The following is a 14,810-nucleotide window of genomic DNA, read 5'->3' as shown; positions in this document are numbered from 1 at the left end:
TAGGTACCCTCAGTCTGTTCCCACTTGCACTGCCAAGTCATCAAAGGGACACCCCAGTGTTGGGATGTCAACTTGCAGGCCACATCACCGGGAGCATCAGGGCTGCTGGGGCCCAAACCAGCCTGTAGGTGGAGCAGAAGGAAATGGTCTCTGCTCTTTGCACTGGGAAGGGAGCAAGCACAGCAAATGCTCAGGGGCTCACCTAACTCAGACCAGAGAGAATGCCCAAGGAACACAAACAAAACCAGTCTCCTCCTTCAGGATGACAAAGATGCAGAAACGAGGAAAGCAAGCCCCAGAATCAGTCACCTTCTCTGGCTCTCCTCAGTCCCAGATCCTGCAGTGTCAAGCCCATGTCATGGGGACTCCAGAGAAACAACCTTCCGGGCAGGAGAATGAAGCCACCAGGTCACCCAGAAGTGCCCACATTCCAGCAAGTAAGGCCAGAGCAGCCTGACTTTGCAAATCGAGGCCAACGGTCCAGAACCCAGCCTTCCTCAGAACAGGCTCAGGTCTTGGGCTGAGGGAGATGTCTTCTCTCCAGGCACAGTGTTTTTAAATGTTTTGTTTTTTTCCTCAGGAAAGGAAGTGATGGTTTTTCACCTGGGGAGCATTCAGCTGGGAAATGGCCCAGAAAGGACCTACTGTCGGTAGTCATGTCTTCAGTGAACACTGTATCGTGGCCCTGTGGTCCCAGTACCTGAGTGACTCTGCTCATCCCCCTGCTTTCCTTTCTTTGAAGGGCACTTTTAATGTCTCTAGACATTTATCCCAGAAAACAAGATCGGTCCAAGAGTGGCTCTACCAGTGTGCCCACCCCTTCTGGGGGTTCCCCCCTCCCTCCTTACCTCCAGGGTCTTTATCTGGGTTATACTCTAATGCATTGTTACAGATGAGATCGATGTCATTCAAGAAGTCCTTAGCAGTTAAATAGTTGTGTTTATCAATTCTGGTGATGACAGTGGATAAGTCCATGGGCTCCTTGATCACCTCCAGATAATCAGACACCTAGAACAAGAGGGCACACTCAAGCAAAGGCTGTTCCAGAACCAGGGTTACTTAGGTTCACTCCTCCAGCCTCTCTGGGAAAGAGTGGCACCAGAGTCCGGGGATAGAGGGAAACAAGCAAAAGACAAGCAGATTCATGGTTCCCATGGAACCCCAATGGGCTCAAGATGAGGAGCCAGGGCAAGAACCAGCTCAGAGAGGAGCCGACTGTGCCAGGAACCAAAGCAGCTCCTTGAGAAGAGAGTCTGCAAAAGCTGCCCCCCACCCCATTGTTATGACTTCTCAAAATGACCAAGGGCACAGTCAAAAGGCTGTCCTATGGAGTTATTACAAAGTTCAGGCCCCATGCCCACCCACAGCACCTTCGCCAGTGCCCACTTCCTCATGCTATGGTGAGGGTCAGAGAGAAGAGGTGCTAAGTGCTTGGCTAGACACTAAGTCGACACTCCTGTGAGGGCAGGAAGCCACTTGCAACTGGCAAACCTGCGACCCATCCATGAGGCCAAGGAAGAATATCTGAGGAAAAGGGCACCCCCACCCCCTGTGCAACTCTCAGCTCTCAGGCCAGGTCTTGGGGCCCCAAGTGCTCATATGCAACTACGAGGGACAAGTAGGTGCCATTTGCGTTGGGCACTGTCCAAAAGGCTAATATGATCCCAGTGGTGCCCTGGGCAACACCAGACCACCATTCTCCACTAACAGGAAAGTTATCAGATCTCCTCAGTGCAAATTAGGGAAAGTTTTTATAAAAATCGTGGGGGGAAACATGTTGAAAACTGAAACTGCTTGGGAAACTGTTTTCCAAGGGGCTGGCTGAAGACAGGAGAAATTCCTATTAGAACACACAAAGGCTTTTATCCCCGAATGACCTCTCTCTCTCACAATTCTCCCCTGGCATCAGAATGCGTGGGCTTGTTTCCTGCCTCTTAATTACTGCTGATGAGGTGAACTGAGACACATCACTTCCTGTCTGGGTGTGGAGTGTGGCCAAAACCCATGATGCTTCTAATCCCAATTCCCCTTCCCTGATTACAATGGGCCTTGAAAGGGGGTGCAAAGTTTTAAGAGCCAAAAGCCTCCAAAAACAATTCCAATGTAATATAAGGTGTCACTGGAGGAATGTTACAAGAGTGGCAACAAAAGTCAAGGAAATAATTGATGAGCAAAAGAAAAAATAAAGGGTCTGTCCCCTTCTCAAACCATGTAATAGCTCCAAAGGACAGAGGCTCATGGGAATGACAGAAAAATAACCATCCCAAGTCAGAGACACAGTTATCACAAGGGGACTGCACAAACACAACACAGAAGTGAGAAGGAGGGAGGGAAGGAGGGAGGGAGGGAGGGAGGGAGGGAGGGAAGGAGGGAAGGAAGGAAGGAAGGAAAGGCAGGGAGGGGCGAAGGGGGGGAGGAGGAAGAAGGGAGGGAGGGCAGAAGGAAGGAAGGGAGAACCACCCAAGATGTTCAAACATGGAGTCCGAACGCTCAGAAGAGGGTCAGCAGAGGTGACCTCAGGTGTGTCCAAGACAGAATCTATTATTCCAGGATAAAAATTATGATTAAAGTTACTACTGAAAATTCCAAGTGGAAAATTTCTTGTCCATCAACATCAACCCCACTCATACAAGTGCACACACACACAAACACACAAGTAAGACGAGCACCAAGAGGTCAGAAATTTTCCACTGGGAACAGAGAACATGTCCTCATGCAGAAGAAGCCCCAGGGTGCATGCCTTGGGTGCTGGCCACCAGCCCGGAAGCCACCGTCAAGCAGGGGCAGCTCAGAGAAGCTCCAGGGATTGAAATCCCCGTGCCCCTTAAGAGGCCAGTCTCCTGCCCCTAGGGCTCGGGCCCACATCGCCATCTCCACCCCTGATGTTCCACCCAGATGAGATTTATCCTGGAATAAAAACTATCGAGGATGGACAGTTGTCAGATGGAATTTAAAATTGCCAAGTCAGTGATTAGAAGGTCCAATTGGGGTTTGAAATGACTCAGAATGTGCCTAAGAATCAATCACCAGACGGCTGCTGATGACAATGGAGGACCACATGGATAGAAAATTGGCAACAGAGGGAAGCATGTATCCATGCCTTCTTTTTTCAATTTTTTTTTTCTTTTTAGGCAGTTCAACTTCACTGTTTGCACCCTATTACGGAAACAAGACCTCTTCAATATCCACCGGTTTGCTGAAGATGCTAAAGCGCTTGTCTGTGGCCAGCCTCTTGGTCACGTCCCTGAGAAACAGCCGTAGCTCTCGCAAGGTGTTCTCCTCCTGGTCCTCCATGCGGGTTTTTTCTGATTCTGACAACTGGCGGGTTGGAGAAGGCAGTGCCAGAGGCAGCACCTCCATAGCGTACAGAGCTGAAGACAAAAGAAGAGGGTATTCACACAAGGCAGGTATAGGACCCACCCATCAGGACACACGGACAATTCAAAGACACAATCCTTCCAAAAACACTGTCCTGGGATAGCCTTTTCCAGAAGTCCAACTGAGGTAACCTGCCAGAACTGCCCAGGGAGGCCCTAGTTGACCATGGCAGGGCCCAAACTCCTTTCTCACAGCTCCACTGTTTGGAATCTTTCCTTCGGCTGCAGAGCAGCAATAAAGATGGAGCTGCTCAGAGCAGAGCTAGAGAAGAATCACCAAGGGCTGCAAAGATCTGCAAAGGGAGCCCATGGAGCTGGGTCATGGAGCTTCAAAGGGTCGGGAAACAAAGCACTCCAAGGAGCAAGTTACAAAATCAAAACCTCATCGCAAAGGAGTGCTGATGACAAGAAAGGGCCTGGGAAGTCTTTGTCTGCAGACCCAGGGCTGCCACCGCTTGGCAAAAACCCCAAGGGGATTCGGCCCAGGTCCAAGGCCAAGAGCAAACTCCAAGAACAAAGGCAAACAACAAACATGATGAATGCAGACAGACATGGTGAGAGCAGCAGGCCCCACCAGAAGAAGAAAAAGAAAGAAAACACTGGACAAGCTGCTTGGAAGAGTCCACAAATGAAGGAAGACCTTGATCCCTTCTCCAATAGCAGATTTTGCCCTAGGATTTCATACCCGCCCCTTGCTGCCTTTGTTTCTATATACATGGACTCTCACTGCTACCAAGCAGTCTCACTAACTGCCCTCCTCAGCTCACTAATGTCCTCACCACTGAGGGTCCATGTCTCCCTCCTCCTGGAAAAACCTTCACTTGATCCTCTTCTGTCTTTTATGTCCAAATCCTTCCAAAAGTGCCTCCACTCCTTACAATTGGACTTCTGAACTTAACATTAAACCAAAACTGTTCCCTCCCTCCCAGGTTACCAACTATCTCTTAGCTGACATCCAATGACCTTTTCTCCTTGCCCTCTGCAGCCTTGGGCACTGTTAGTCACGCTCTCCTTTTCTCTAGGTTTCTGTGACACCACTCTCTTCTGCTTCTTCTCTTATCTGACCACTCCTCCTCTATTCTATTTACAGTCATGACCACTGATTATAGAGATTACCCAAAGCTCTTCTTTGGGTCATCTTCTCTTTATCACTTGGTGATCCTGCTTTTCCCATTGCCTTTCAGACATCTTGACCTGGATGTCCAGTAGACATCTTAAACTCAACATGTTCAAAATGAAACTCATTATCTTCCTTTCTAAATCCACACTCCCTACCTTTCCTATTACTCCTTCCAGTCCCTCATGCTCCCAACAAAGGAGTAATTCTGGACTCCTCCATATCCAATATGCTGTCAATTAATCAATGTCTGTCAGCATCAACTCTGCAGCATGTCCGCTCAATTTCTCCTCTGCAGTACCTCTAGGGGATGCTCCCCTTCTTTCCCCTGACACTTCCCCCACCCTGGTACAGATACTGAATTATTATAATAGCTGCTGTGGGATGGGGTCAGGGGTGGGATGTCTGCCTGCCTTAAATCTCTCCTCATTGTACTCCATCTAGTCCACTCATTCAGTCACCAAAGTGATTTTCCTAAAACAAAAGTCCAATCATGTCACCCCCTACTCAACTGAGTCACTTAAGAGTTAACTGAATGGCCTCCAGGATCAAATCCAAAATGCTCAATTTGGCATTCAAAGCCCTTCCCAACTTGCCACCTCCCCTACTCTTCCAGTCTTCTACACTTCACTATCCTCACTTTGTTTAAAAGCAAAATTGGAAAATAAAAGAGAGATGTTGATAGGAAAGATATTAAGTTCACATTCTCCCAAGACAACCAGCCCATCCTCTTTCTCTGCAGCCTCTGCCTGAGGCCCTATAAGAAAGCGGCACCCATCAGTTCATGGGGTCAGCCCACTCCACCCGAGACATCTCTCATGTGGAGAAAGTTTTTCCTGCTATTCACAGCTCTGCTTTCAGTGCTGCCTTCTGGGACCAGCAGAATAAGGTTGAGCCCCTGCCCTTTCTACATGATACCATGCTGAAGCCTGAGGCCTAGCCTGCTCCCCTCTCACTTCCCCAAAGTTTCTTTCTAACCCTCTACTCCCACCCCAGCTGCTCTTATTTAATTACTCTCCACTTTGGTCATGAAGCCCCCAAGCCTGAGGTGAGATATGACCAATTTGTTAAGTGGCAACAAGGCAGCAAGTAGGTCTCCTTGGCACCTAGAGACTAAAGTCCCTCCAGGCCCTCCAGGACAGTGCCAGCTCTCCAACCAGGTCAAGCTGCCCACTGCCAACAAGGCCTTGAGGACCTGCCCCACTTGTCATACTTGTGGTGTGAGTATCTCCCACACAGTCTCACCCTCTGCATCCCATGCCCCCCATAGCTCATCTGGTCAAGGGGGAGGCTTACCAGCCTTTTTCCTTCTTGGTGGAGGCATTGATGCCTGGTTGAGAATCAACTCCTGGAAAAATTTGAGTCTGTCTTCTTCAATGGGCCTTTGAATATACAAGACCTCTTCATACTGGATTCGAAATATACATTTAACCTGCACCAGGAGAGAGGGAAGGGAGGAGAAGCATCAGGAAGTCAGTCTTCGTGTCGTTCTGCTAGCCTGGTCAATAAGAAAAGCCAATGGGGCTACTCCTCTCACTTTGACCACCAAGGAACAAGGGCAAGGGCCACACCCTGACTGTGTAGAGAAAACCTATGAGGTCTGCTCTATCTAGGCAAATGGTTAAGCTGTGCCTGACCAACTCTAACATGGAGCCTCTTCTAAGAAACAAAGAATGTTCAACTTCTCCCAAGATGAAAATTCAAAAGCCTAACACATTAAAAACAACTCCCTAGAAATAAATGCTGCCCCAGGGGGAAGGGGTTGGCAGTAGTTTAGGAGTTGGCATCTCCTCAGTAGATGTTTTCCATTGTTAGGGATGTGAACATTCATATTCTGTCTCCTTCTCCCCCCCATTCCTGATCCTTCCTCCCCTCCCCCTTCTCCTGTTTCAAAATACATCCTCCTCAACAGGAAACAAGTAAGAGGTGGGGAGTGGGAGGTTAATATAGTATCAGATAACTTCCAGATCCAGAATTAAGAGAACAGAAATCTGAAGGGCGAGCTGAGTGAGGTTCCTCTTCAATTGGGGAATGGCTGAACAAACTGTAGTAATAGGAATATAATGAATTATTGAGCCCTAAAAAATGACTAAAAAATGTTTCAGTGAAACCTGGGAAGACTTGAAGAATTGATACAAAGGGAAGTTAGCAGAACCAAAAGAACAATTTACAAAATAACAACAGAACACAAAAAACAAACAAACTTGAGAGACTTAGCTCTGGCAATTCACGGATCCACCATGCTTCCAAGGGACCAATGATGAAGCATTATGAAGCAGGGTACATACAGGCAAATGGCCATGTTGAACTGCAAGGTCATACCCTTTGGCAGGAAACACTAGTGCCTAGAACATCACCCATGCCCAATGAGTACTGCGGCTAGCCCTGTGGCATATGTATTGGAGAATATCTAGAGTCAGAGGGTAAACCACTCCCCAAGCACAATCCTTGTTCAACCCACTATGCAAAAGTATTTAAGCATGGTCTGAAGAGTGAACTTTCTCTTTTCTTCTTCGCAGGATGTCCCCTTTCTCTCTCTGAGCTAGAACCATGGTGCTTCCAGCCTACGCTGCTGGAGAAATATGGCCTCAGCTTCATGTGGCCAGACACACTGGAGTCTAAGTCCAGTCAGCTCTTAGAGCTGTTTTCCTTTCTGTCTTTCCCTCGGGCACTTTGATATTCAGCCTGTCCAAGATTTATTCTGTGAACTTTGCAGGCTTGTAAATTAAAAATCTTGAGCTTTCCCAACTCCAGGGCTACCCGTGAGTTTTTCACTTTCAAAAGAATTCTCATCTTTACGTTGCCCTGACTTCAACAGTACTCAACTCTGGACTGAGGTGATGGATTGTAGGTACAGAAACAACTATAGTGAGACTCAGCCTGCCACCAAGTGAATTTATTCTACTTGACAACATTTAGTGGTTACTGGAGAGGCAAGGAGAGATTATCAAAGGCCCCCAGAAGGAAAGGGGTCCACTAGAACATTACAAAGACTACGCAAGGTGGGAGGCTAGGTGGCACAGTGGATAGAGCATCACCCCTAGAGTCAGGAGGACCTGAGTTCAAATCCAGCCTCAGACACTTAATAATTACCTAGCTGTGTGGCCTTGGGCAAGTCACGTAACCCCACAAAGTGTATGGAAAAGAGTGCGGAGTGGCTCTGAAAATAGCAGGCAGAATTGATCTCTGAAAGTGTGTAGCACAATGAAACTATGTACATGGTGGGTGGGGTTCTTTATTTAGAACAAAACAAAATAAAATTTTAAGAGAAAATGTAAATGGAATGGTCCTCAAAGGAAATCTAGCACTAGCAGAGAACAATTCACAAACACAATGACCCACAGCCAAGGCCAGATGAGGGCAGGGGCCATGTCTTCGCTATCTATGTTTCCCCCAGCTGGCCAAGTGGTGAGGTTTATCTGACACTCTTGGTGGATGAAGGACACTCTGTGTCCCAAGGAAATAAATAAGGAACCTAAGAGAGGGCGATGGACTTAAGGCCCACTGCAGGCCTGCTACCCCACTGAGAGAGCTCCTCATTTTCGAGCCTGACAACACCTCCGTTCCTGGGTCAGACAATGAAGAATACCGAAATGCTACTGCCAGTCTAGCCCCCTTTAGGCTGTGTAACTTACATTTAAATCCAAGAAGAATTCTGAAATAAAATTCAGCTTTGGTTAAATAAAGATAGGCTTCGAGACTCAAAAGGTATGCCATGAAGACACATCCAACAAGCCTTACATTCATCAACATGTTCCCAAATCTAGAGATGAAAACAAATACAACATACACATAGGCTAGATATCTAGTTCTAGCACAGAAAAAGAGAATCTTGGCTTTCCCCCAACCTTCTCTGCTCCTGTCTAGGGCACCGCCAACCTGTCAGTCACGAGGGCTCACCTCCACATCTGGTCATTTCAATCTTTATGTCATCTCTTTTCTGCCCCTGCCCCTAGCTTGGAGCAGACCCTCATCCCCCCAGGACTGGACTACATTCATAGTCTGTGAGCCTCAAGGCTCTCCCCACTTCAGTGGGTCCCTAAAGTCCAGAACAACCTTGACATTCTTTCATCTTTTACCTGAGGTTGGCACAATGGCTGGGGACTCGCCCTCTTCCTCCATACTACATCCCAGCCTGACTGTCTGAGGGCTGCTGACTCTGTTCAACCATCCTCCATGTTCATGCTTCTGCATTATCTGTCCCATGTGTCTCACCTGACCTTTTGGAATCTTGAGGTCTTTGTGAGGCTGAAACTTTCTCTGGTCCTCCAACCACTTCTGCATGCTAACTTGGGGCTGACTCAGAGGAAGTGGTTCAGATGCATTCTCATGAAAGAATGGCACCAGAACCCTGGAGCACTGAGAGGGCAGATAGGTGGCAGAAAAGCCCGTGGGCAGCCCAGAGCCCACATGGTGCCAAGACTCTGCTCCAAACCACGGACATGGAGACTAAGCAGCTTGGACTTAACTCTGCAGACCCAGGCTCAGTCAGGTCCCAGGGTCGAGGAGGCAGTCACTATTCCCACATTGCCCCACATTGTCAAGCGGCCCAGGCACCATATGCTCACCTCCTCGGGTAGTTCGCTGTACATGGTCTCAGAGGTAGACAGGAGAAATATGGGGGAGAAGGATGGTATGTCCTGCAGCAGCGTCAAAAAGGTTGCTCTTACAGTCTCACTGACTGCTTCCCACCAGTCACCAATATGAGGCATGTAAACAATGCTTGGTACTGTTCTCCGGGCTTCACGGAAGATCTAACCGGAGGAATAAAGGCAGACAGAAAGGCACATGAGGCTCACTCTGTTCTCTCCTGGGAGGGACACCTCTGCAAACAGCAGCTACTCTAGACAGTCAAGAGATCCTGGTCACATGCTGGAGACAACAGGCAAATGATTGCATCCTAGAATTAAGAAGACTTCAGGAAGGTTTCCTCTATAAGGTATGCTCTTACTTGGGACTTGAAGGAAGTCATAGAGGTCAGGAATCTGAATAGAGGAGGAAGAGCATTGCAGACACAGGGGAGACAGTCAGAAAGAATGCCCAAAACTGAGGAGGCCAGGGAAACTGAATCCAAGAATAAGTGTCAGGGAGTAAGGGATAAGAAGGCTGGAGGAGTACAAGGGGCAGATGATAAGATACTTTTATACTAGAGTATTTTGTACTGGATCCTGGAGGTAACAGGGAGTCAGTGTGTTAATCTGGGGACAGAGTGGGGAGTGGACATGGTCAGACCTATCCCTTTGGTGGTTCAATAGAGGATGAATAGGAGTGGAGAGAGACCCAAGGCAGGCAGAACCCCCCCCCCCCCCAAGGCTACTGTAATAATCCTGGACCAGGGTAGAGGCAGAGGCAGAGAAGAGAAAGGGATGTGGCCAATAGATGCTGCAAAGGTGAAAGCAACCAGAGATGCAACAAAGGTAAAAGGGACAGACAGACATTGCCACCATATTAGACATGGGGGGGGGGGGGTCTGGGAGGATGACAGTGCTCTCTCCAGGTAATAGGGGAGTAGGAGTGGGCAGGATTTGGGATAAAAGATGATAAATTCTGTTTTTTGGACACCTTGACCTGAAGATGACTACGAGTCATCCAGTTTGAAATATCTGAAGGTTAGGTAGAAATGCAGGGTTTGAGTTCAGTAGATAGACTGAGGCAGGAAACAGACCTGAGTATCAACAACAGAGAAATGGTCATTATGCCCATGGGAGCTGATGAGAACTCCAAATGAACTGGTCTAGAGGCTGACAAGGGTCAAGTACAAGACCTTGAAGAACACCTAGGATTAGAGGTCTGGTGTGGATTTGGTCAAAGAGAAGAAGAAAAAGCAGTTAGAGAGGGAGGAGAACAGGAGTGACAAGAAGAGAGGAGCCAGGAGAAGAGAGTGACCAATGGTGTCAGAGGCTGCAGAGAGGTCAAGGAGCATGAGGACTTGTCATTAAGAGAGCAACTTTGGTAAAATGATGAGGTCAGAAGCTAAACTGCAGAGCAGAAAGTAAAGAATGAGAGGAAATGAGCATTATCAATCTCGAAGAGATGGGGGACCCTATTAGTGGGAAGTGTTAGGTACAATGCAGGATTTCTGAGAAGACTGATGCAGGTGGGTTTATATGTTAGAGATGGCAAGATCCAAGATAAGGGATGGAGCTGGCTGCTAGGAGTGCTTATGAAGGTGGAGAGGGTCTCCTCAGTCTAGAGCAAGAAACAGATGGCACCTGAGTGAGATACTACAGGAAGAGCCGAGTAGAGGGAGCTCCCAGCCTCCATCTTTTCTGTAAATTATGAAGCCAGGATCTCAGCTGTGAAGGTGGGGAGAGGAAGTCAGATCTGGAGAGCAGCTAGCTAGGGAGGCGTAGTAAAGGAGACAAGCCTGACAACAGCCTAGGGGAGGCCACAGTGAGTCCTCCACTTTAGTTCAGCAGCATGAGCCCCAGAGGTCCTGCTTCTGCTCCTCCCATCCCTCCACTGACAATATCAGACCACGAAGGTGCACCTGTCCTCTCCCATCTACCTCCAGGGGCCACACAGATGATCATGATTCCAAGGGTTGGTACCCTCTCCTCTGAAATTCTTCCCACAAATCTTTGGGTTTCCAAGTAATTTCATGTATAAAGAACTAGATCTGGAACAAGTCAAGTCTCAGAATGAAGACCATGGGGTAACCAGGAAAGAGGTTCAGGAAATGGAGTCTGACACCACTGAAGTCAAATGGGAAAAGGCTCCTTTTCAAGAGTGGGAGATTCTCCCAGAGTTCAGACAGATGGCCAGAAAAGAAGGGACAGGAGAAGGGGCAATCAGCTTCCGACAAGAAACCTCCTAAAAGGGGCTGTTAGGTGGCGCAGTGGATAGAGCACCTCCCTAGAGTCAGGAGGACCTGAGTTCAAATCCGGTCTCAGACACTTCATACTTACCTAGCTGTGTGGCCTTGGGCAAGCCACTTAACCCCACTAGCTTGCAAAAACAAAAAAAAAAAAGAATTCTCCTAAAAATGTCTCTAATGAAATGCAGAGAGGAAAGCAAAGAGAGAGGGAGAGGTAAAAGAGAGAGAGAAGTGCTAGAGGGGGGAAGAGGGGGAAAAAGGAGGAGAGAGGAAGGTGATGAAGGAGGGAGCAAAGATGAAGAGGGAGAGAGGTAAAGGAAAGGGAGAGATGGGATAGGGCCTTGAAGATCTAGACAGGAGAGGGCAGACAACATCACCAGTGTAGTCAAAGGAGAAAGATGAGAATGTTGTGCAGAGAGGAGGGCTCTGAAGGAAGAGCCCGGGGGAGGAGAGGGCCATGTGGAGGGGTGAGCAGAGAAGGCAGAAGGGGGGGGCCATAAAGGGAGCCAAAGAAAACCCAAATTTTCTCTAAAAATGTCCCACAAAAAGTTCAAATGAAAACTCCCAAGTATTAAAGTGAAAAGGGACAACCTCACACAAATTTTCTCCTTTCAAACTAACTGCCCTGGTTAGCCCACTTTCCTGATCACCTGGGTCACAAAACAGAGAAAAGAGACAAGCATGAAATCCTTTTTAAAAGTTTCTGACAGGGGCGGCTAGGTGGCACAGTGAATAGAGCACCGGCCTTGGAGTCAGGAGTACCTTCAGACACTTAATAATTACCTAGCCGTGTGGCCTTGGGCAAGTCACTTAACCCCACTGCCTTGAAAAATCTAAAAAAAAAAAAAAAGTTTCTGACAGACAGGGGAAGGACTCTCCTGAAATGACCCCAACCAGTGAAAGAGACCATCCAGGGCCTTGCAATCAAGCCCTCCCAGCTCCAAAGCTATGCTCTTGGCTCCCACAACTCCTGCCTCTCTTAGTGGAACCCTGGCTCTTGGTCTTCTTCCCCCTGAGGCCAAGTCATGACCCAGGCCCTAAGGGTACCTGCAGTTCATCTACCCCAGGACCTACCTGGGCACATGACTCCTCAGGTGTTTTGGCACTGACTGAATAAAGCGCAGGGAGGTCAAGTCTGTGCACAGAGAACTTCTCCAGAGTGTGCAGCAGGGCAGGAGCCAAGTGCGAAGTCTGCCCTGAGCCTCTCTCTCCAGACAGCAACAAGCGGGGCCTGTATGAAGTGGGCTGCTGAGAAGCTGACCTGTAGCAGGAAAAGAAAAAGGAGTCAGCAGAACCCTGGCCACAAGTGGAGAAAAATTTCCCCTGACTAGTTTATTAAAAAATGCCTGGGGGACAATGCAGATCAACAGAAACCAGAGTATGATGCAGTCAATGAAGGAGAGAGGGGAAAGAGGAAAAAAAAGAGAAGAGGGAAAGCTCAGTTTGGGGGTAGGACACAGAAGGGGAGGAGTAACACAGATAAGAGGAAAATGAGATGGAGGAGAGAGGAAAGAGAAGAGGGAGGGAGAGGTAAAAGAGAGAGAGAGGAGTGCTAGAGGGGGGAAGAGGGGAAAAAGGAGAGAGGAAGGTGATGAAGGAGGGAGCAAAGATGGAGAGGGAGAGAGGTAAAGGAAAGGGAGAGATGGGATAGGGCCTTGAAGAACTAGACAGGAGAGGGCAGACAACATCACCAGTGCAGTCAAAGGAGAAAGATGAGAATGTTGTGCAGAGAGGAGGGCTCTGAAGGAAGAGCCCGGGGGAGGGGAGGGCCATGTGGAGGGGTGAGCAGAGAAGGCAAAAGTGGGAGGGCCCATAGAAAGAGCCAAAGAAAACCCAAATTAGACTCCAGACCAGCTGGGCAGGAAGAGGAATGAGATGGACTTAGTGAACTGGCCAAGTCAGAACAGTCTGGGCCAGTCTTTTATCATCCAAACAACAAAAGTCAATCACATGGGTGGCTAGGTGGTGCAGTGGATAGAGCACCAGCCCTGGAGTCAGGAGTCCTTGAGTTCAAATCCGGCCTCAGACACTTAATTACCTAGCCATGTGGCCTTGGGCAAGCCACTTAACCCCACTGCCTTGCAAAAAAACAAAAAAACAAAAAAACAGTCCAAAAAACAAACCTAAAAAAAAGTCAATCACAGAGATATGTGGTTCTAGAGAATTTTCAGGTTTTCAAAGATCATCTCTTAAGTTTTCACAAGTCTAGTTGGGGCCCATTTTACAAATAAGAAAACTGAGGTAGAGAGAGGTTCAGTGACTGTAGCCAGTATCTGAGGATGGATCTGACTCCAAGGATGGTGCTCGAGGCTCTGTGTCAAGCCCAGGGACCTTCTCTAGTGACAAAACCAAGGTTGGGTCCTCGCCCAAGAGGTGGGTGGGTTTGCAGTCACTCTTATGCTCTTACTTAGAGAACAACACAGACATGTACTGTCCTCAGATCCACATGGCCAAGCTACCTTCCTGAATCAGAGGGTCAGTTCATCAACCACTGGACCTTCCTGCCACAGTCAATAATAAGAGTTCCTTCACCAGCCTGGGGAACCTCTCCTCCATCTTTGCTAGAGAAGCAAAGTCTAAAATCTTCTGAGAAATGCTCAGGCAGATCCCAGGGCCAACAATACAATAGGGAAGTTCTCCAGTGGGAAAAGAGGATCCAAAGGGGAAATTATCCAAAGATAGGAATATCACTGAACAAGAGATAGCCAGACCCTCTCAAGGCCTGGTGAGGTCTGGATGGAGAGCTACCAAAGGAGGCGAGGTCAACCTCAGTGAGAACTTTTGCCAAGAAACATCAATTTAGTTCTTCTCTGTGAAGCTTGCAGTTTGTTCTTGTCCTTCATTATTGAATAAGACCAATATGATATCACTATGTTTGTAACAAATGACAGTGTGTCCAACTGTGGCTGATCTGATCAATATGAGCTTGGAAGGCTCTACCACAGGTTGGATACAAATAGTCTATCTGAACCCTTGGGGTAGGGACTCTAAACCTATGAATGTCACGCTTCCTTTCAGCTGCTTCCATTCTGCGCACCTCATAAAGCGCAGCCCCCTCACTGATGAAGAAGACACGCCATGTTGGACGGTCCTGTACCAGGGTCTCCCAGGCTAATACAATCAATTCTGAAGTTCTTAAGAGGGACCTTCAGGTGTCTCGGTATCATTTCTGCAGAGCCCCTTATGAGTCCTTGTCCTGGATGAGTTCTCCATAGAATAATTAAATCTTTTTGGCAAGAATATTTCTGACATTCTAACAATGTGCCCAGCCCATCATAGTTGCCCTTCCTGCAGTAACGTTTCAATGCTTGGCAGTTTAGTTCTAGAAAGGACCTCAGTGTCTGGGATCTTCTCTTGCCAGGTGATCTTCAGAATCTTCCTAAGAAAATTTAAATGGAAGCGATTCTGTTTCCTGATATGGCATTGGTAGACTTTCCAAATTTCACAAGCATATAGCAATAAGATCAACTAAATGGCTCTCTGTAGACCTTCGGTCTGG

The 14,810-nt window shown here is 48.0% G+C and overlaps 1 protein-coding gene across 2 annotated transcripts in view; it reads right to left on the bottom strand.

Moving 5' to 3' along the window:
• Window positions 1–14,810, bottom strand: part of ATAD2B (ATPase family AAA domain containing 2B) — a 93,466-nt gene that overhangs the window by 14,150 nt on the left and 64,506 nt on the right. The window contains exons 18-22 of one of the 2 annotated variants that reach the window (XM_074194765.1): window positions 12,386–12,572; window positions 9,063–9,248; window positions 5,791–5,926; window positions 3,175–3,371; window positions 849–1,008 (exon numbers count right to left, since the gene is read on the bottom strand). In XM_074194765.1, the coding sequence (XP_074050866.1) occupies window positions 849–1,008; window positions 3,175–3,371; window positions 5,791–5,926; window positions 9,063–9,248; window positions 12,386–12,572 (866 nt within the window). The remainder of the gene's footprint in view (window positions 1–848; window positions 1,009–3,174; window positions 3,372–5,790; window positions 5,927–9,062; window positions 9,249–12,385; window positions 12,573–14,810) is intronic. The other variant, XM_074194773.1, reaches the window with a different exon arrangement.

The sequence above is a fragment of the Macrotis lagotis genome, chromosome 1 (genome assembly GCF_037893015.1).
Source record: "Macrotis lagotis isolate mMagLag1 chromosome 1, bilby.v1.9.chrom.fasta, whole genome shotgun sequence".
NCBI lineage: Eukaryota > Metazoa > Chordata > Mammalia > Peramelemorphia > Peramelidae > Macrotis > Macrotis lagotis.
This window is presented reverse-complemented; position numbering and strand designations above follow the sequence as displayed.